Source organism: Podarcis erhardii, assembly GCF_964252035.2.
Source record: "Podarcis erhardii genome assembly, chromosome: 2".
NCBI lineage: Eukaryota > Metazoa > Chordata > Lepidosauria > Squamata > Lacertidae > Podarcis > Podarcis erhardii.
In genome coordinates, this window is record NC_138498.1 from 281278 (window position 1) to 303691 (window position 22414).

The 22414-nt window shown below is 44.4% G+C and overlaps 1 protein-coding gene, 1 long non-coding RNA gene and 1 pseudogene across 4 annotated transcripts; 1 reads left to right on the top strand and 2 right to left on the bottom strand.

The window, feature by feature from the left end:
• Positions 1-7533: 7533 nt before the first annotated feature.
• On the top strand, positions 7534-16462 carry LOC309336259. Of its 2 annotated transcripts, none has more exons than XR_014153951.1 (3): positions 7534-8537; positions 12707-12826; positions 16420-16462. It is a non-coding gene; the product is annotated as an uncharacterized lncRNA (long non-coding RNA). The 2 variants fall into 2 exon arrangements; XR_014153952.1 differs by lacking the exon at positions 16420-16462 and adding an exon at positions 13659-14014 and having other exon boundaries at positions 7553-8537.
• Positions 9992-14064, bottom strand: LOC309336213 (olfactory receptor 10K2-like). The gene is made up of 2 exons (XM_081851815.1): positions 14013-14064; positions 9992-11236 (listed from the first exon to the last, which is right to left on the bottom strand). Exon 2 carries the CDS (start codon positions 11195-11197, stop codon positions 10247-10249), a length of 951 nt encoding a protein of 316 aa, XP_081707941.1. The 5' UTR covers positions 11198-11236; positions 14013-14064; the 3' UTR covers positions 9992-10246.
• A 3-nt stretch (positions 16463-16465) lies between the features above and the next one.
• LOC309336244 (1-phosphatidylinositol phosphodiesterase-like) lies at positions 16466-17802 on the bottom strand (annotated as a pseudogene). The gene is made up of 2 exons: positions 17698-17802; positions 16466-17492 (listed from the first exon to the last, which is right to left on the bottom strand). The product of its transcript is annotated as a 1-phosphatidylinositol phosphodiesterase-like (transcript).
• Between the last annotated feature and the right edge of the window lie 4612 nt (positions 17803-22414).

Below are 22414 nucleotides of genomic sequence, written 5' to 3' on the forward strand. Positions count from 1 at the left end.
TCTACCTCTCTTTTAAATCAGAACCAGTGAAGGCGGTGAAGGTCTGGAGTGTCTGGAGGCGGTTGGAGGATGGATGGCAGCTAACAGATTGAGGTTGAATCCTGACAAGACAGAAGTGCTGTTTTTGGGGGACAGGAGGCGGGCAGGTGTGGAGGACTCCCTGGTCCTGAATGGTGTAACTGTGCCCCTGAAGGACCAGGTGCGCAGCCTGGGAGTCATTTTGGACTCACAGCTGTCCATGGAGGCACAGGTCAAATCTGTGTCCAGGGCAGCTGTTTACCAGCTCCATCTGGTACGTAGGCTGAGACCCTATCTGCCTGTGGACTGTCTCGCCAGAGTGGTGCATGCTCTGGTTATCTCCCGCTTGGACTACTGCAATGTACTCTACGTGGGGCTACCTTTGAAGGTGACTCGGAAACTACAACTAATCTAGAATGCGGCAGCTAGACTGGTGACTGGGGGCGGCCGCCGAGACCATATAACACCGGTCTTGAAAGACCTACATTGGCTCCCAGTACGTTTCCGAGCACAATTCAAAGTGTTGGTGCTGACCTTTAAAGCCCTAAACGGCCTTGGTCCAGTATACCTGAAGGAGCGTCTCCACCCCCATCATTCTGCCCGGACGCTGAGGTCCAGCGCTGAGGGCCTTCTGGCGGTTCCCTCATTGCGAGAAGTAAAGCTACAGGGAACCAGGCAGAGGGCCTTCTCGGTAGTGGCGCCCACCCTGTGGAACGCCCTTCCAGCAGATGTCAAAGCGATAAACAACTACCTGACATTCAGAAGACATCTTAAGGCAGCCCTGTTCAGGGAAGTTTTTAACGTGTGATATTTTATTGTATTTTTGCTTTCTATGGAAGCTGCCCAGAGTGGCTGGGGAGGCCCAGCCAGATGGGCGGGGTATAAATAATAAATTATTATTATTATTATTATTATTATTATTATTATTATTATTATTATTCATCCATCCTGATCAGGTAGCCACCCAACCCAGACTGATCTGGGCTGAGAGACTCAGGCCCGATGCAGGTCCTGAACCAACTGGGGACCTTGCACAGTCCAATAGAAACAATAGTTGCATATGGGGTTTTAAAATCAAACTTGTGGTCAGTTTTCTGTATTTCACCTTATTCTGTTAGTGTACTTTTATGGTTTCATTATGTCATAACACATCTTTAAGCTGGTATATTCTGTGTTTAAAGATGGACATGCTTTGTAATACTCCTATGAGGAGACTGTTTTTATTTTGCTGTATTCTTTTGAGAAACTTCAATAAAATTTGTTTGTTTGTTTGTTTGTTTGTTTACACCGACAACTGGGAAACATTGACCTCGGACTTCCGGGTCGGCGCCATCGCCGAATGGCGGACTCCCTCCGAGCTCCGGAGGGAGCCTGCACGGCAGGGGCTGGGTCCTACCGCACCGGCGATGCGGGGACCCTTAAAAACCACGGCCACGGGGGCCGTGGACATGGAGACTCGGCTGACACCGTTAGCGCCCTCCCGACTCGTGAAGGAGCCTTTTTAAAGGCTACGGATCGGGTGCCGGGGAGAAGCGTGGTGTTTTGAGTCCTCTGCTATCCCTGCCGTGCGAAGCCGCATGCCATTCGGCGGAGAGCGCTGGCTTCTTCCTTTGAAAATTCGGACCTAAAAGAACAACCTGTAAGTAATTGGAACTTGGACTAAAAAGAGGGATAAAAATTTTAAAAATTTCGGAGCGAGCGGGGGAGGCGCAAAAAAGGAAGTCAGCCACCCCCTCCATTGTAGAAGGGTCAAAGCAAAGGATCTGATAACTAAGATCGGAGTAACATCATTTTGGCAAGTTTTTAACCTCACGAGTGAAGAATATGAGATTGAGCTGGAGGAGGAAAGTAGAATTCGGACTTAAAAACAACCCCCCCTGGAACCCCGGGAGCGATCGATGACGGAGTTTGGAGAGGAGAAAGGCAAGTTTTGACAGCTGTCAAAGAGCTGTCAAAGCGGAAAATAAGATAGAGACTATGTTACAAGGACTTTGCTGGTTATATTTGTTATAAATTGGATACAAATTGTTTTAAATAAGGATTACAAAGTTACTAGGGCTAATGGATGCGATCTGGAAGAGAACTCAGTTTTTTCAATTCACCTAGAGGAGCCGAGGGACATTACAAGTTTTAGCTGGAAATTGGAACTGAACTGTTTATCTCCTGGGAAACTGCAGAAATGGAACATTATTATGACTACAGAGGCTACTACACCGAAGAAGACAATGGAATCATCTGTTGTGGAATGAAAGGAACTTGACGTAATGTTTTGTTTCTGAATAACAAGCCTCTGTAAAGGAACTAACTTTTGGAATTAGGACATTTGTGCAGGAAAACAGGGACAGAAAGAAATAAAAGAGGAGTGTGATCAATAAGAACAACAAAATAACAAGAATTGGACCAAGTCAAAAGTGGGGACATTTGGGACATCCAGATTTGACAAGCTTAAGGATTATAATTTGGAGTTTTTCACTCCTGGATATAAAAATCTGGATGGAAAAAATGGGCCTCTCTTTGAGACAGAATCCTTCCATGATTGGACATTCGAAACTAAAGAGGACTGGCAAAGGACTATGATTTAGAGAGACGTGGAAATATCGGACATTGAGGAACATTGGGAACGCAACCGGGAAAAGGGGGGGGGTGGGAAATGTGGAATCCTTAAAGGCGTAAACTATGTTTTATTTAGGCTATATACATCTACATGGTATTCTAAAGTGGGGAACTCGTGGTGGGAATAAGCCGATTTTAGGGGAATGGAAAATAATGTTTTTTTAAAAAAAAAAAAATTTGGGTTAAGGATAACAAGTTTGAATTGAGGAGAAGAACTTGTTGAGATCATTTGAGAGATTTGGAATACAAGGGGGGGAGGGAAGGGGAAGTCCTGAAAGGATGTAATTGGAAAAAGATTTGAAATTGGATGTTTTATTAATTTGTAATTAATTGGAAAACTTTAATAAATATTATTAAAAAAAAAAAAGTTTTCTGTATTTCACCTTATTCTGTTAGTGTACTTTTATGGTTTCATTATGTCATAACACATCTTTAAGCTGGTATATTCTGTGTTTAAAGATGGACATGCTTTGTAATACTCCTATGAGGAGACTGTTTTTATTTTGCTGTATTCTTTTGAGAAACTTCAATAACATTTGTTTGTTTGTTTGTTTGTTTGTTTACACCGACAACTGGGAAACATTGACCTGCAAGCTCTCCAACTGGAGAACAGCCTTTACCAAAGGTGTCATGGGTTTTTAAGACACTCAAACTCAGGACAAAAGGGAGAAACATGCTAAGAGGAAGGCACTCTTGGCAAACCCTCACCATGATCAACTCCCACCCGGAAACCATGTTTATAGAAGATAATTTTACACAGCTATAAGTGATTGTCAAAGCAGCAAAAAAAAGAAAAAAAAGTGAATGCTAGTGTCTAGTATCCAGATCAAGGGAAGTAATAAAGGTAAAGGTAAAGGGACCCCTTTAGGTCCAGTCATGACTGACTCTGGGGTTGTGGCACTCATCTTGCTTTATTGGCCGAGGGAGCCAGTGTACAGCATGACTAAGCCACTTCTGGAGAACCAGAGCAGCGCACAGAAATGCCGTTTACCTTCCCGCCGGAGCGGTACCCATTTATCTACTTGCACTTTGATGTGCTTTTGAATGTTGGCAGGAGCAGGGACCGAGCAATGGGAGCTCACCCCGTCACGGGGATTCAAACCGCCAACCTTTTGATCGGCAAGTCCTAGGCTCTGTGGTTTAACCCACAGCGCCACCCGCATCCCCAAGGGAAGTAATAGTACCACTCTATTTTGCCTTAGTCAGACCCCACCTGGAATACTGTGTCCAATTCTGGGCACCACAATTTAAGAAGGATGTTGACAAGCGGGAGCATATGCAGAGGAGGGCAACCAAAATGATCAAGGGTCTGGAAACCAAGCCTTAGGAGGTGTGCTTGAAGGAGCTGGGTATGTTTAGCCTGGAAAAGAGGACTGAGAGGAAATGAGATTGCCATCTTCAAATATCTTAAGGGCTGTCACATGGAGGAGGGAGCATACTTGTTTTCTCCTGCTCTGGAGGGTATCAGGGCTTCAGGAATTCTATTCCTTCCCCAGTGGCAGCAACAAACAGAGTAAACAAGAACAAGAGTTTGTTCATTCATAACAGCAAGAGGCAAAAGAATGCCATCTACCCTAATCATGGCGTTGTTCCAACTGAGCTCCTCCTCCCTCCTTCCTAGCAACAGCAGTTCCCCTTACGGTGGCCACTCGAGCTCAGTTGTCTCTGAGTCCTTTGTTCCTGCACTCTCAACGAACACTGAATTCTGGGAGAAGGGGGGGGGTCAGAAATACTTGTTAAAACTTTGGATAAGGATATAATCACACAATATATCCTCTCCTGCATCCCTGAACATTCCCACAAAGGGTTATGGGCCCAGTATTGCATATTTTTGTGTATTTTTGAAGGATTGCATTGGATTGTGATTTTGAGTTAAGTAGTATTTTTCTGAGAGAACTTCATGGTAAGCACATGGTCTTTTGTACCATTGTGCACTGGGGATTAAGCAACCCCCCTTCCCTCAGAGTTCACAGTGACCCAAGATTTGTTTTGTATTTTGAGATTTTTGAGATTTTGATTTTAGAATTTTGAGAAATTTTGAATTTTGAATATTTTTCAAATTTTTGGATTTTAAGATGGCTAGAGAAACTTTTGATAGTGATGCAAAACTAGGAATGCCTGTGCTAAATGAATACAATTTCATGCACTGGAAGCAGCGCTTAATACCATGTTTAGATTCAAAACACATTCTGGACGCTTTAGAAGACCCTCAGCCTACTGGTTCATCTGAGGAAGATTTAGCCAAGATAACTGCTTGGAAACACAAGAATAGGGAAGCCAGACACATAATTTTGAGTGGACTTCGTGATGAGCATCTATCATTAATATTTATTAAGTAGAGATAGAGAGATAGTAATAGTAGAGATGATGCATCTCAAATCTTAAAAGATATTGAGCGCATGTATGGAGAATCTACCATGAACTCCTACAGAACCTTGATGTATAAATTAACCAGACTGAGGATGAATTCAAAAGAGGAATTCACAGAGCACATCAACAAGTTAACTGAGATTATTCAAAGGATTAATCTTACTCCTAAAGCTTTTGATGAAATTACAAAGACATCATTCTTGCACATACGTGTGTTTGGAAGTCCGTGTTCCCAAAGAACACAGACACAAGCTTGACTCCAGGGCAAAAGCAGGTATCCTTGTTGGGTACACTTCTGGAGGCAAAGGGTACAGAATCTTGGACTTACAAACTGGTAAGACAAATGCGCACCATGCAGTATATTTTGATGAATATGGCAAAGCTGACACTAAGAACAGTGTTGTGGACTCTTCCAATGAGTCAGAAAGGTCTCAAGAATTTGTATACTTCCCTTCTGAAACCCCACAAAGTACTAATCTGCCTTCCAGTGTTATAGCCCCCCCTACAGGCGACGCACCAGAAAACGCAGAGGACCAGACCCCTGGCGGCACCAAAGACGAAGAGGAGGACTCAGATGGGGACATGAGCCAACAGTGTGACGCGGCAGCTAAAAAAGCCAATGCAATTCTGGGCTGCATCAATAGGAGTATTGCATCTAGATCAAGGGAAGCAATAGTGCCACTGTATTCTGCTCTGGTCAGACCTCACCTGGAGTACTGTGTCCAGTTCTGGGCACCACAGTTCAAGAAGGACACTGACAAACTGGAACGGGTCCAGAGGAGGGCAACCAAAATGGTCAAAGGCCTGGAAACGATGCCTTATGAAGAACGGCTAAGGGAGCTGGGCATGTTTAGCCTGAAGAAGAGGAGGTTAAGGGGTGATATGATAGCCATGTTCAAATATATAAAAGGATGTCACATAGAGGAGGGAGAAAGGTTGTTTTCTGCTGCTCCAGAGAAGCGGACACGGAGCAATGGTTCCAAACTACAAGAAAAAAGATTCCACCTAAACATTAGGAAGAACTTCCTGACAGTAAGAGCTGTTCGACAAGGAGTGTGGTGGAGTCTCCTTCTTTGGAGGTCTTTAAGCAGAGGCTTGACAACCATATGTCAGGAGTGCTCTGATGGTGTTTCCTGCTTGGCAGGGGGTTGGACTCGATGGCCCTTGTGGTCTCTTCCAACTCTATGATTCTATGATTCTATGACATGCCAGCGTTGGAGGAGGATGAGGAAGCTGATGCAGTCGCAGAACCAGAGGTCAGACGCTCATCCAGAACCAACAAAGGTTTCCCACCATTACGGCTGTCCTACTTTGCTGGGTTGGCGTTTCCACAGGAACCTTCCACTTGGGAAGAGATACAGGAGATGCCAGCTGCTGAAGCCAGTCTCTGGAGGAAGGCCGCATAGGAGGAGATGGATGTACTGCATCAAAACAAGACCTGGACACTCACTGAGCTGCCTCCTGGTAAGAAGGCCATTGGCAGTAAATGGGTTTTCAAGGTTAAGAAGGGGTCAGAAGGAGAAGTGCAGTGCTACAAAGCTAGACTTGTAGCACAGGGATTTTCACAACGTTTTGGTGAAGACTATGATGAAGTTTTTGCACCAACCATGAGGTACAGCAGCGTAAGAATGCTTTTGAGCATTGCAGCCTCCAAGCAAATGAGGGTGAAACACATTGACATTGCTACTGCTTTTCTTCACAGGCAGATTTCTGAGGAAATTTATATGAAACAGCTCCAAGGTTTTGTAAAACCACATGAGGCACATTTAGTATGCAAACTGCAGAAAGGACTTTATGGACTTAAGCAGGCTGCTAGAGCCTGGAACCAGAAGTTGCATAAAATGCTGACGCAACTTGGGTACAAGCAAGGCAATGCTGACAAGTGCTTGTACAGTAAGTCAAATAATGGACAATTCTCATATATCCTAGCATTTGTTGATGACCTGATTATTGCCACACAAGTGAAAGAGATTATGCACAGAAAGTAAAACACCTTAGCAAAGAGGTGGAGGTCAAGGAGCTAGGAGATGTCCAGTACTACCTCGGGATCCAAGTGGAAAGAGAAGAGGACGGCTCATTTCTTCTCAGCCAGAGACAAAAGATCCACGAGCTGATTGAATGCATGCAGATGCAAGACGCACACCCAGTTGCTACACCAATGGCAACTGACTTCTTGAAGAATCAGCAGGATTCGAAGCGGTTGCCAGACAACAGTGAATACAGGTCGGCGACTGGTAAACTTTTGTATTTAGTTACCACATGTAGAAGAAGAAGAAGAAGAGTTTGGATTTGATATCCCGCCTTTCACTCCCTTTAAGGAGTCTCAAAGCGGCTAACATTCTCCTTTCCCTTCCTCCCCCACAACAAGCACTCTGTGAGGTGAGTGGGGCTGAGAGACTTCAGCGAAGTGTGACTGGCCCGAGGTCACCCAGCAGCTGCATGTGGAGGAGCGGAGACGCGAACCCGGTTCCCCAGATTACGAGACTACCGCTCTTAACCACTACACCACACTGGCTCTCACATGTAGACCTGACTTAGCTAATGCTGTGGAGATTCTTAGCAGAAAAGTGAATTCTCCCACTGAGCATGATTGGGCAGGTGTAAAGAGGGTGGTGCGGTATTTGAAGGGTACCATGAATTGTAAATTAAGGTTACCAGCCGTCAGAGACCCTAAGTTGGTTGGGTATACTGATGCGGATTGGGCTGGGAATAATGCTGACTATAAATCAACAAGTGGTCATGTTTTTATTTTGGGGGATGGACCTGTTGCATGGGGCAGTTATAAACAGAGCTGTGTAGCATTATCTTCCACAGAATCAGAATACGTTGCAGCAACAGAAGCCTGCAGAGAGATCGCCTGGCTCAATCAACTCATCAAGGACTTTGGGTTGTGAGAAAGGAACCTGTCAGCTTAATAGAGGACAATCAGAGTTGCCTGAAGCTGCCGCAGAGTGAGAAGTTCCTGGCCAGAACAAAACACATTAGGGTGAAATACCATTATATACGCCAGATGATCCAGGATGGACTTGTGGAACTGTCTTACTGCAGCACCCAAGAGATGACTGCTGACATCCTGACAAAGCCCCTACCAAGAGAGAGTTTCCAGAACCTACGTGTCAAGCTGGGACTCTGGGTGGTTGAATAAAGTTATTTACGTTTTGTGCATGTTGTATTGCCTGAGAAGGGGTATGTGGGATGTAAAACACAGGAACAGTCAATTACAACATTCCTAGAGTGTACATGTTTAGACATGGGGAGGGATGTTTGTCCAGCCAGCAGGTAAACTTCCTGGGACAGACTTCCTCCGCATGTGACTAGAGGTGGGTGTGGCCTCACCTGTGCAGGTAATGACAAAAGCACAGGGCAGGGGCAGCCATCTCTCTCTCTTCTCTTCCTTCGAAGAAGCAACATCTAAAGATGCCCTCTTGGCTCTCAGCCAAGAGAGGACAAAGGGACTATCTTCTTATAAGATAGAATCCAAATGTATATTACTTTATTAAGCTGTCTGCCTTTCTGGGATCTGATGTGAACAGAATGTGAGTAAACTCTTTTTATACTTTTGTAAAAGACTGTGTCGTGTCTTGTATTTTAAGAGGGAATAAAGGGGAAATTACCAGAGTGATTATTATGGAGGTTCTAGCGAACCTGAGCAAATGCTACTGTTGCAAACTTAAGATAAAGGGGAATGTTTTACTCTGCTGATATTAGGAACTTTTTAACACAAGTTGGATAAGGATATAATCACACAATATATCCTCTCCTGCATCCCTGAACATTCCCACATAAACTTTAAAGCCTGCGAACTGGTGAAGTGCTTTCGCCTGTTAGCAGAGCTTAGCAGAGTATTGCAGCTTTTCTTAGACAAGTCTTGAGATTGCTCAGTCAGGAACGATGATCAGGAACAAAGACTGATGACTAGTAACTTGATTCTTGTAGTTTATTTATACAGCAGTAAACTCACAAGCTATATACAATTTACTAGATACAAACACGACTTCTTAACTCTCCAAGCACTCAGAATACTACTAACACACCAGCACACCACTCACAACTAGTGTCATAGGTCATGCTGCCTATATGAGAGACCTCAGCCAATCACAGAGCTGTTACTGGGTCCTCTTATCTTTAGGCAGATTTCTTCTGTGCTCCGTCTCCCTAGCCTGCTGTTGAGACACTAATTGCTCACTTGCCAAGCTGCACATAGACTATGAATTCCAACAATAATCTCCAGCGACAATGTGTCAGCTGGCTGCTCTGCCTCTATCTCCCCTGGCTCTGCCCCCCTCCCCTTCTTCTAACACTTTCCAACTCTTTTTTTTTGACGAACTCTGAGGTGTGACCCTCCTCAAACCCCTGCTGCATTCCTCTTCTTCTGCAGTGTCAGGAGAACGGGTGGTGGTGGTGGTCACCATTCCTCCTCCATTTTGTTCCCTGGAGTCCAATCCCTGACAGAGGGTAGGACTCAAACCAATGGCTTCAAGTTGCAAGAAAGGAGATTCCAACTAAACATTCAGAAAAACCTTCTGACAGTAAGAGTTGTTCAGCAGTGGAACAGACTCCCATGAGAGGTCGTGGAGACTCTCCCTTCTTGGACGTTATTAAACTGAGGTTGGATGGCCATCTGACATGAATGCTTAAGCTCAGATTCCTGTATTACAGGGGGTTGGGCTAGATTACACTTGGGGTGCCTTCCATGATTCTATTATTCTATCTCATAAGTCTCAAGGGGAAGGAAATGTGAAAAGGTTAAAATTTCCTAATCCTAAATGGCAGGTTTGGCATGTAAAGATCAGCTACCTAGATCTATGTACTGATAGTGGCCGCCTCCCAATTGGGAGTATTTGGGGGGAGGGATTCAAATGCATAACAGAAATTTAGGTTTACATAATGAAAGTGGACTAAAGCACTCTTTTGCTCTGGTGCAACAAATCCAGGGTTTTATTTTACTCATCTCCTTAACATCTGGTGGATGTCACTACCAAGAAGGCTCTCTGCCTGGTTCCCTGTAACTTCACTTCTTGCCATGAGGGAATTACCAGAGGCCCTCAGAGCTGGACCTCAGTGTCTGGGCTGAAAGATGGGGATGAAGACATGCAACAGCACACATCGTCAGATATGAGTTAGACATGTGGGAACTGGGTGAGAGCATGGCTGTGGGTCACAGCAATAGCACTGGATGGACCTATCCCATACAGTTCCCTAACCCTTCCATGCAATCTTTCAAAGTGAAGATGCATACGCCCCTTTAGTTTTTAGTGGAAGGGAATTTCCTTTCCCATATTCTCCAGAATGCTCCCCTGACCTCCTTATTTCTGAGGCTGTAAATCATGGGGTACAGCATGGGCGTGACATTGGTGTAGATCAAAGAGACCACCTTGTCCTGCTCTAGGGAGTAGCTAGCTTTAGGGCGGATGTAAATGAAGATGGCACAGCCATAGTGGAGCATGGCCACAATCAGGTGAGCAAAACAGGTGGAGAAGGCCTTCTTCCGGCCTTCAGAACATTTGATCCTGAAGATGGAATTGGCTATGAATGCATAGGAAATGAGAATAAGCAGGAATGGAATGAGCAAGATCATCATGCAGACAAGGAACACAGCCACTTCATTGAAATGTGTGTCACTACAGGCCAGGTACAGCACAGGTGGGATATCACAGAAGAAGTGGTTGATATCATGTGAGCCACAGAAGGGTAGGCTGAAAATCAGCATGGTAAGTCCCAGTGAGATTGTAAATCCACTGGCGCAGGCTACCACCAAGAGTCGCATGCAGAGATTCCTGCTCATGATGAGAGTGTAGCGCAATGGGTTGCATATGGCCACATATCTGTCATAGGACATCACGGCCAACAAAAAACACTCAGCACCCCCCAGGGCAATGAAGAAATACATCTGAGCAGCACACGCAGTCAATGGGACTCTTCTGCTCTTGGCCAAGAGGTTGGCCAACATTTTGGGTACAATGACCAGAGTGTAACAGACCTCAATGAAAGACAGGTTGCGCAGAAAAAAATACATGGGGGTGTAGAGGGCAGGGTCAACTAAGGTTATGACCACAATGGCCAAGTGTCCCGACAGAGTGATAAGATGCATGGCAAGGAACAAGGCAAAAAACAGAGACTGCAAAGTTGCATTGGTGCTGAATCCCAGCATGAAAAAATCAGCACCCAGGCTTTTGTTCTGCCCATGTTGCTCCATCCTAGGTTACATAGTTGTCAGGCAGTGCTTGCTGTCAGTCTGTACAAGAGTGAAACAAAGATAAAATAAAGACAGGATAACATTAGCAAGAGGCAACAGGCAAAGATGAAAAGATTGCCTTCGAAACTACTCTTTTAGTCAAAAGTAAATGTATGCAGTTTTAATTGATCAGTTAATCAGTTAAGACAAATTTGATGAGTCAGGTAAGATTTCATTATCATTGGGTGACAGCCCTAGCAGAGACATCCAGATCATCAGTTGCTACAATGTTTACATGCGCTTTCCCCTTTTTGCAATTTGGAAGCCAGTTTGGGTTTTTTGGTGGTAGTAGTGGTTTTTGGAGGGCGGAGAGGAAAATCATGTACCAAATGGTATGTGATATTATTCAAACCTAAAGCGGGGTGGTGGTGGGAGCTTAAACTGGCCACTTATTTTGAAGGGAAATCAGCCAGCTGGAACCCTGACCTAGTACCATGCTCACAACCCAGATTGGTACCCACAACTGTTTCCTGCCAAAAATCACTTCCCTTCCCCAGCTACTTCCTTCCTTCCTTCCTTCCTTCCTTTGAATATTCACTTTTATATAAGATATTGCACTATACAGACTAAAAACACAGTGTTGCAAAAAACCCACTAAAATAACAAACAACAGTATGAGTTGGTTGGCAGTATTTCTTTACTGCAAACAGCATCCTAGAGGCCAAATAAAAGCTGGGATGGGGGTGGATTTGGAGCAGGACGCTAGCATGGCACCCTGACCTGGACTGGGAGCTTAGCACCAGATCATGTGACTCTTTGCTGAGTGGTAGAGCATCTGCTCTGCAAGCAGAAGGTTCAATGCTCATTCTTCAGATGGGGCTAAGAATGTCTGCTCTCTGAAACCCTCGAGAGCTGCTGCCAGCCAGAGTGGGTGATGCCGAGCTAGATGGACCAATGGTGTGACTCAGTACAAGGCAGCTTCCTATGTTTCTTCATGGCCTCAATGCAAAGGGAATCCCCCTGCACACAGAGTCTGGAAGTGGTTCTTCTGAAACAAAAACACTAGTTGGTAGAGCATCTGCTTTGAATGCAGAAGATCCCAGTTGAAATCCCTGGCATCTGCAGTTAAGGCTAGGCAAGCCTGAAACTTTGGAGAGCCACACCAACCAAAGTTGTACACATTTATCCCCATAGAGCCTTAATTATTTTTCTGCCCATTATGGCAATTGTAATGTATTCTACTAGATGTGGTATAGTTTTTTAATTGTATCTTTACAGATATGCCACAGAATATCTGAATGAAGCTCATAGATGGCTGGTGGTCAACAGACCTCAGTTTGGGAAGCCCTGCTGTAAACAGTACTTGTCTGACTCAGTAGAAGACAACTTCCTATATTCCTGTCCTATAAAAATAACTCACCTAGACATTTGGACGTTTGTTTAAGTAGGATGTATGAGATCCCCACAACAACAGAGTAAGGGCTGCATGTTTTTGGATTATTTTTTTTAAGAAGTGGTTGATTATTGCAGGTTGTAGCAATCTTACTGCTCCCACTATCTCTCAGCATAACCTGCTTCAATGAGTGGCTGTGATGCGAGAATGGAGAGAGGGAGAAGCCTGTTCCCCACCTTGAGCTCCTTGGAAGAAAGGTGAGATATAAATGTAAATAAATAAATAAATAACCAGTGGAGAGGTATGACAGGTGTTATAGATCTATGCAGTGGTCAGTTTTGAAGTGTTTCACAGAGTCGTGCCTGTAAAAGAAGTTCCCTAGCCATGTCTCCAAGGAAAGTCCAAAAACGCAGGCAGCTTTGTTTATGTTTGGATTTATTACACACACACACAAGTGTGTGCATGTACATCTGCATGTGTGTAACCCACCCAGAGGTTTTTTTTTAGTTAAGTGTTCTATATATTTCATTATAGAACATGCAGCTTCCTCAAAGAGCATCAGGACACCATAGCATAATATCCAGTTCATTAGGATGACTGTCACAAAACTGCTACAGAGGTCCAGCTAACTCTTCATCCAGATAAAGAGCAGCCTTCAGCTTTTAATTAGAAATGGAAGCAATCTTGCAAAGAAGTTTTGACATTTAAAGTGTAGATGTAGGAACCCCCCATCCAGCTTCTGTTTATTGTCCTCATTCTTCAGCTTCCTCTATGCAAATCTGTCACAAACTTGAAAACTTTATTTGCACCACATTCACTTGCCAGAGGAAGGAGAGTCCATCAGTTACACTGGCTCTGAAAAGAAATTCTTGGAACTGTATGCTCCTGCATTCCCTCTCCATTCCCACCATTGTTGCTTGGCTATGCAAATCCTTAGCCCCAGCTCCCTCAACCTGGTGTCCAAAACATTTGGTTGGCCTCAAGCTGGGAAAGGCTGCCTTGAATATCTTTCAGGCATTTTCACAAAGTGGATCTTGCTTCAACCCAGTTTGCAATACAAACACATTTTTTCTCTGCTTTCCCTTCCAGACAACTATCAGAAGAGTTTAACATAGTAAAGTAAGAGAGGCTCAAAAAAGGACCATTCTGAAAAATGGTCTCTGCAAAGTCTAGCTGTAGCTTATGATTCTCAACTCCTGCAGTTGAAAAGAGGAAGGATTGTAGCTCATTAGTAGAGCATCTGCTTTGAATCTGAAAAGTCCCAGAATAGTCCCCAACACATCCAGGAAGGACTGGGAGAGAACCCTGCCTGAAATGCTAGAGAACTGCTGTCAATCAATGGCTACAGTACTGAAGTAGTCTGGCTCTGTATGCTCTGGCCTTTCCTATGTTCCTGGGAAACATTGTCCTGCTTTAGAACTTTGAAACCCTGCAATTCCTTACCTGTCAGAAGTCTGATTTGTTTCATTATTCTTTTCCTGAGAAATGTGGACATTTTTTCGATCAAGAATCAGCAACTACAAACTTTTCTTCTCATGCTGAATATGTTTATTCATAAGTCTAGGTGGTCAGATAGGAAGGCTTGCTGTAATCTGAACATGCATCACTAGCAGGAGGTGCTGGCTGCTGGCAGAGATGGAATAGCTATCTGAGCCATTTATAGGTTTGTTTGGTCCTCAGGGAGATCTTGCCAGCCTTTTCCACCAGAAGTCCAGAAGGAAAATAGGAACAGGATGCATGCTGCTGAAGGTGAATAACTTAGGCTGAGATAAAATGTCTCTCTCACCAAAAGAATTATTTTATTCTATTTCAAGAATTCATTTACTGCTTAAGACCACAGCCACTCTCTGATATTAAAAAGAAACAAAGAAAAATAAAACTAACTATAAAATCATAAAATTTGCTTTAAATGCCTGCTGAGATATAAAAAGATGTTCATCACATGCCAGCAGGTATGGTCTCGGGTGGGAGAGAATTCCACAGAATTGGGTCCACAGTACCAAACACAGCTCTTCGTGGAGGCAAGCTGTGTGACCAAGCCTTGTGGGCCCTCTAAAAGTGACTTCTGTCATGATTAGTTTGGGATATGAGAAGTCAAGTGGTCTTCAAGGTCTCCTGGACCCAAGTTGTTAAGGGCCTTGTAAATTAATACGAGAACCTTGAGCATGACTCAGTATTATACAGTAGTAAGAATGTAGCATAGCAGGTTCAAGTCCTGCTTTCTTTTCTCTTATGGGATGTTGTAAAACTAGTTGTTTTATATAATTTACTCAAAAACTGCTTAACTTGTTGCATTATGAAAATCTTAAGTAAAAACAAATCTTGTTTCAAGGTCAGGGTGGGGGAGTGGGGGGATAAACTGATCCATTCCTAGCCTCAGCTAATATCTTAAACCTGGACTACAAGTACATATGCAGCAAAATAAGTTGGAAACTAACTGCACAACCCTATACATGTCCCATTGAGTTTCTTACAGACTGTAGCCTGCACTATGAGAGAGGAGGGCAGCAAGCAAACCAAGTAAGCCAATGCCCCCTTCCTTTTAACTTCACCCCTATCACCCCATGAATATCTATCCTCCCACCACTGATTGCCTTCATTAGAAAGAGAGCCAGTGTGGTGTAGTGGTTAAGAGCGGTAGTCTCGTAATCTGGGGAACCGGATTCGAGTCTCCACTCCTCCACCTGCAGCTGCTGGGTGACCTTGGGCCAGTCACACTTCTCTGAAGTCTCTCAGCCCCACTCACCTCACAGAGTGTTTGTTGTGGGGGAGGAAGGGAAAGGAGAAGGTGAGCCGCTTTGAGACCCCTTAAAGGGAGTGAAAGGCGGGATATCAAATCCAAACTCTTCTTCTTCTTCTGTAACCTTCTGCACTTTAACTGGCCCAACTGACTCCCTAGATTGGCTAGAGCAGAGTGAATAATAAGGCATCAGACTATTTCTGATCCATGCCACTTTTTCATGCATATATTCCTAAATGCATTCTGTCCAGTTTCTTCATTAACTTGTAAAAAAAAACCAAAAAACCCCAAACTTAAAATTCACATGGAAATTCATATGTGCCTTTTTTCAGTGCCTTTTTTCTATAAAACAATGTTTAGGGGTACTCTCATTTTGACTCTAGAAAACCACCATTTTATAGTTCAAATTGGGGAAAATAAATACAGTAAATGCAGTGGCAGAGGAAGGGGGTACAGGGGTGCGGTCTGCCCCGGGTGTCATCTCTGAGGGGGGTGACAAAGTGACAAAAATCTGAGTGTTTTTTTTTAAAGGGCCTGCAACGTGGTGTTTGCATCTGCATCCCCCCCCCCAATAAAAAGCACTGCATATAATAAAAAACTAAGAATGTCACCACACTTCACTCCGCTTGACCACAGACAAGTTGGTGCTGCTAACTGCAGCAGAAAGGCAGCTCAGAAGTGATGGGGTGGTGAATATGAGGAAAGACTTTCCGTCCCTCATTCCCCACCCCCGCCATAGGCCACAATGGCATGAGATGGAAAGGGACATGGAAAGCACCCAGAAGTGGCAGCCAACCACTGGCTCTGGAGTGACAGTGGCAGCAGCATGAGGTGGAAAGGGGAAGGTCTCATCCACCTTGGAGTCAACATTTTAATTTCTGATGTCTAAGATTGAAAGGATCAGCATGTCATCAGTGGGGGAGAGTGAAATGAAGAGAAAGGCCCCCCCCCCCCCCGTCCTCTCTGCTGTTACTGCTGAGCTGTTGCGATACTACAGTATGGCAACAGCACCCTCTGTCATTGGCCAAGTGAACTGCAGTGTGACAACATTCTTAGATTGTTATTATATGTATAGAAATATGACTTTTCATGTGCATTTCTTTTTAACAGACAGGGCTCTTTCTGGACTCTGCCTGGAAATGCCAGAGATTGAACCTGATAACATCTGCATGCAAAGCATGGACTATCACTGAGCTCTGGTCTCACTCCTCTTGAAACACTTCACTGAACTTCATGCTGGCAAACAGAACAAAGTCAAATGGTCTAGTCAGTAGTAAAGGAATAATGGACAAAACAAAGTGATTCTGGACACCACTAGGTGATAACAACCTGCCTACAAATATCTGTGATTATAGATTAGGCTCTCCTTAACTTGGCTTCCTTAGTACATCTCTTAACAAAAACTAACCTCTACCAAGCTAAGTGGTTGTGTGGCCACTCCCCATCTCCAAATTACTCTCCACAATGGTGCGAATCAGTCCTGTACCAGAAAAATCCATTATCACCACACCCCAGCACACAACTTCCACAGCCTGAGCCCTCAGGTGTTCATAGCAGAGTGGATTGATTTATTTGGCTAGTTCCTCAGGGTTGGTGAAAAGCCCATTACCAGAGCAATAGGTAAGGTGTATCACAGCTTGGTCACCATTGGCTGCTGCATTAAGGTGCTCCTTAACCCGGTCCCATTTGCGCTCTGCAGAGAAAACGTCCCAGGCATCGCCAACACTTAGTTCCTCATACAGCACTCCCAACACCTCTTTCTCCAGTTCCTCCAAGAGGACCACCTTGCCTCATGCCTGGCCTAAGGCGGGAATGGCCTCCTTTGTCCAAACACAGCCCTGGCCTTCTTCATCCAAATACTGCTGCAAACAGGGGGCAAAGTCTTCTTTGGGAATAATTGGGAGTTCCTCTTTGACCCTCATAAGTACAGTCTCCTGTGGGTGGTCCCTAAGGAAGCTCAATGTCTTGTTCAGAACTTCAGATAAATCAGCCTCCTGGAAAGTGTTGACATGGTAGATAAGAAAATGGCCACCTTCTAGTTTGCAGCGGATGTCCAGAAAGTGCATGCCAGCAGCCAGCTGAGCTTCAAGAGGCCAGCTCTGACAGTGGATCTTCAAGTCACCAAGGAGACTCATGGAATCATGGGTACCAGGGATTGAGACTCGGGAAAGGAGAAGATTATTTATTTATTTATTTATTTATTTATTTATTTATTTATTTATTTATTTCCCACCCTCCCCAGCCAAGTCAGGGCGGCTAACAACCAATAATAAAAACAAGTTGATTAAAATACAATTTAAAAGATTAAGATACAACATGAAAACATTAGGATGCAGCCTCTTCACAGGAGGGGAAAGGAAAAAGAAAAAGAGGGGGAGGGAATCAAACTGTCATATCTGACATCCAGTCAGGGAGGGTAACAGTGGGCCATGGAGTGTTGTCAAATGCCTCCGTCTGCTCCTGATTTTCAGTCTCCATGGTGAAAATGAACTTTCCTGCAAGGGATAGAAAACATCGGAGCTTTACCACTTCCTGTAGTAATATAAGGCAGCTGAGAGCTTGAGAAACGAATGTCTCTGTCTGTCTCTGTGTGTCTACATAAAAACAACAACATACACACAGAGAGAATATACGCGTACATACCAAATTCAAGTTATTCAGTGTGTTGTATTATGGTATAAACAATACAAATACAATTTTAAAAATATACAGTTACAATCAAGTCCCAACAAGCTCTCATTAACAATTCTACAGCAGCTAGCATCAACAGCTAGCAAAGACCAAGATGAACAAGGAAGTTTTCAGCATACACTGATATTGTATAAAAGTTGGTGCACCCCTTATTTCCAGTGGGTAGGCCATTGCAGAGCACGTCCACCACCACATAAATGCCCTCTTCCTCATTTATATCTGGGAGGTTGGTGGGTAGGTGCGTGGGTGAATAACCCCATGAACACTTAGGCACATTTAAATCTCTCAAGGTAGCAGAGGAAGAGGCATCCAGAGTTTCCCCCACCCATTCCCTTCTAGATTTGAATGTCCTCCCCCTCTCTGCCCAGCAGCAGTGGGTGAGGGAAGGGGGTGGATGGAAGGATCAGCAAGGGATGGGGTAAGAGGAGCTGTGGCTGCCTCATCTGTCACAGCATTGGTGGATTTAAAGACATATAGAAGGACTTTTGCTACAGAAGCACCACAACTGAATCCCAGTTCTTCAGAAGAGCAGCCCACTTTCAATACACAGGTGCACTTATCTTCTGTTTGGGGAAGTTAGTGCTCATATTTTTAATGTGAAAAACCCCTACCTTTCAAAACCCAACCCCTTGAACACCTCCTTTAGGAGGATTTGCTGGAGTTTGAATTGCGTAAATATGGTCAGTATGGCTGATCCATCTTCATGCTTGGAGGCACTAATGCATCTGAATATCAGGCTGGGCATGAATTGCCTCTTCACAGCTCTGGAAGGCAGTAGGAGCCTGGCAGGGAGCCTGTAGCGGGGGGCCCTGGTTGTGCCCCCCAATACACCACTGACTCAAGATACCCTAAGTTTTGCAGAAGTACAACTAATCTTTAGGGGAACAAACCCTCATGGGAAGGGATCCCCCCACTGGCAGAGGAAGGGGTGTGCAGGGTGTGTGGCCAACCCCGGGTGTCATCCCTGCGGGGGGGTGACATCACTGCGGCGTCCCCCTGGGATTCTCGCCCGGCCCCTGGGTGCACAGCATGTGTGCCGTTCCAGGTGCCAGAGCCGCTAGCTCTGCCTCTGGACCCCCCCCCCAAAAAAAACAGCTCTGAGGGAAGTTGGATAGCATGCTTAGTGGCATTGAATGCTCATGCACTGCTGGGAAGAGAAACAGGAAACCTACAGGCAATTTGGAAATAATGGAATGCTTGGAATCCTTAACACCCTGCACTACAACATTTTGTTGCGGGTCTCAGTTCTCTGACCACTGGTCCTTTCGTAGCCAAAATGGCATACACAAGAGGGTATTATATCAGCTTAAGAGCACTGGAAGAGTCTGCTGGATCAGGCTAGTGGCCCACCTAGTCCAGTGTCCTGCTCTTACAGTGGCCAACAAGATAGCTGTGGGAAGTACCCAAGCAGCCACTGCGCACAAGAGCAACTGGCATTCAGAGACCTGCTGCCTCCAACCATTGTGGCTAGTAGTCACCGAAAGCCTTCTCCATGAATTGGTCTAACCCTCTTCTGAAGCCATTCAGGTTAGCGGCCATCCTTGCCTCCTAAGGGAGAACATTCCACAGTTTAACACTGGGCTGCATGAAGGACTTTCTTTTACCTGCCCTGAATCCCTCAACATTCAGCTTCATTGGATGTTCACAAGTTCACATAGTGCTATGGGGATGGAGAGCTTTTCTCTGCCCAATTTCTCTAAGCCATGGATAATTTTACACTCTTCTATCATGTTGCCTTGAAGTGCTCCTCCAGACTGCCTTCTGTGCTGCATTTCTAGGCACAGGTCTGGGTTTTACTGTGTCCAAGCATATTTTGTCAGTCAGGTTTTCCACAGATTGCCATTTGCTCCAATTCCGCAGTGAAATGTGGGTTTTTCCAGGAAAAGCACCAAGACATGTAAAAAATTAGATCCAGAATTCCAAAAATATATTAATTCCTTTCTTATCATACTATTACAAGAAACTTGGGTGGAGGAGGAAATTGAGTTAAATGGCTTTGAGTTTATATGTTTGCCTGCTAGCCCATCAACAAATGGTGGCCGCCCTAAAGGTGGCCTTACAATTGGTATCTCCCTTAAACTTCGGGCTAAACTTTCACTAGTGCATGCATTTCCGCCTTATGCTATTACCGGACTGATCTCCGGTGGAAACTTCTCTTTATTGGTTACAAATGTCTATTTCCCTCCGGGAGGGTTAGCAGCTGACCTTACTTCTAGATGGGAATCCCTAGAAGATTTTTTTACTCTCTTGTTATCTTAAATATCCCAATGTCCCCTCCATTACTGGAGGCGATTTTAACGCTCGGATAGCCTCAAATTGGGAGGCTCTTAAAAAGTCTAAGTGGTGGATTGACCCTGGCGCTCAAACTTACGATCTAGCATACACCCCCACTAGAATATCAAAGGATGTAAAAGTCAATCTTTATTAGATGACTATGCCTTAATTTAATTATATTAAATGGCAGGTGTCCTCCAGACATACCAGGAGAGTTCACCCACCTGGGGTTAAAATCAAACAGTGTTCTCGACTATGTTCTGGTTTCCCGGGATTTATTTTTGAATGTCATCTCTTTTAAAATTGATAATGCCCAATTTAGTGACCATCTTCCCCTGACAACCAAGTTATGTGTTGACTGGCAGTTGCTCGACTGCTCCCACCCAATCCCGGTGACTGTGGAGTCGTCCACTAAAACAAAGGGGACTAGATGGTCCCCTGCCCTCGCTCATAGATATATGGATTTTATCAGAGAAAAGTTTCCGGGTGATCAGCCGGATGTAGGAATAGTCCCGCGTGATCCTATTACCTGTATGAATTTTTTTTCTTGCCTGATAGAAGTTTTAACTCGCTTTTTTACTTCTCCAACCTATGGAGTTAAAAACGATTATTTTAAATTTGGCGCCCCTTGGTTCAACTCTGCTTGCAAACTAGCCAGACTCCATCTACATACAATATATAATGAGTATAAACTTTCCAGCGCTCCGGCCTTACCTCCATCTTATTCCCTGGCCAAAAAAAGCATACAAACAGGCCCAGAAATCGGCCAAACGGGAATGGCATTTAAATCGTTGGCAGACTATAATTTCTGCCTCAAAATCTCATAACTCCCGGAAATTTTGGTCCTTATTAAAGGGAAGAAACATGAAATATCCCTTAACGGTGATCCCGGCCCCTACATGGGAGCAGTTCCTGAGAAAATATTTCTCTGTGGTAGAAGCTCCGGCCACTCATTGGAGACCTTCTAATCCCCTTCCCGTCTGGCCCAATACTGACCCTGCTGAAATCCTAGAATTGATAGCTGAGCTGAAAACTGGTAAGGCCCCTGGGCCAGATTTGGTCCCTGTTGAGGCTATAAAGCTTCATTCTACATGGTGGGCAGGGATTTTAGCTAAAACGTTCGACGCAATAAATGCCACGGGCTTAATTCCAGGAATGTGGAAGGAGGCCATTATAATTCCTATCTACAAAAAAGGCCCTCCCGGTGACCCAGGGAATTATCGGAATATCAGTCTGCTATCGTCCATTGGGAAAATATATGCCCGTTTTTTGCTGGCAAGGTTGATGAAGTGGTCAGTTGAGGCTGACCTGATTGGACATGAGCAAGCTGGATTTAGATTAAACCGATCTACAACAGACCAGGCAATTATTCTTTATCACTTAGCCCGGAAATACTCGACACCTAGACGGGGCCAACTTTGCGCAGCTTTCATAGATTTGAAAGCTGCGTTTGATAGTATCCCGAGGAAATTACTATGGGATAAACTTGCCAGTTGGGGAATAGATAGAAGGCTCCTGTGGCTTATCTCCCAACTTCATGCTGGGTCCGTGGCCAGGGTGAGATTATCCCCTAATGGAGACCTGACTAACCCAGTGCCAGTAAATAAGGGTGTACACCAGGGTTGTATTTTAGCGCCGCTTCTTTTTAACTTATTTATCAGTGATATGAGGAACCCATTAGCCGTCTCACAAAAATTTATCCACACCCCTCGTATAGCAGATTACTGTTGTCCTTTACTTCTCTACGCAGATGATGCTGTACTACTCTCTTACGCCAGAGTGGGTTTAAGGAGGGCACTAAAGATTTTTGCGACATATTGCCATTCTAATCATCTATCAACCACACCAAGTCCAAAGTACTGATATTTTCAAGGAGTCGAAAACTTTATTCATGGAAACTGGAGGGAACGAAAATTGAACAAGTACACAAATTTAAATATTTAGGAATTTATTTTCAATATAATTTAGGGTGGAAAGCGCATATTGAATATCTTCAAAACAAGACAAAAGCCCTATCACACTCCCTCCTTCGTTTTTTCTACTCTGAGGGGGCCTTATTCATCCCTGCGGCCCTGAAAGTGTATAGCATCAAAGTGATGGCCACAATGGCCTATGCTGCACCTTTATGGGCTGCCTTTGC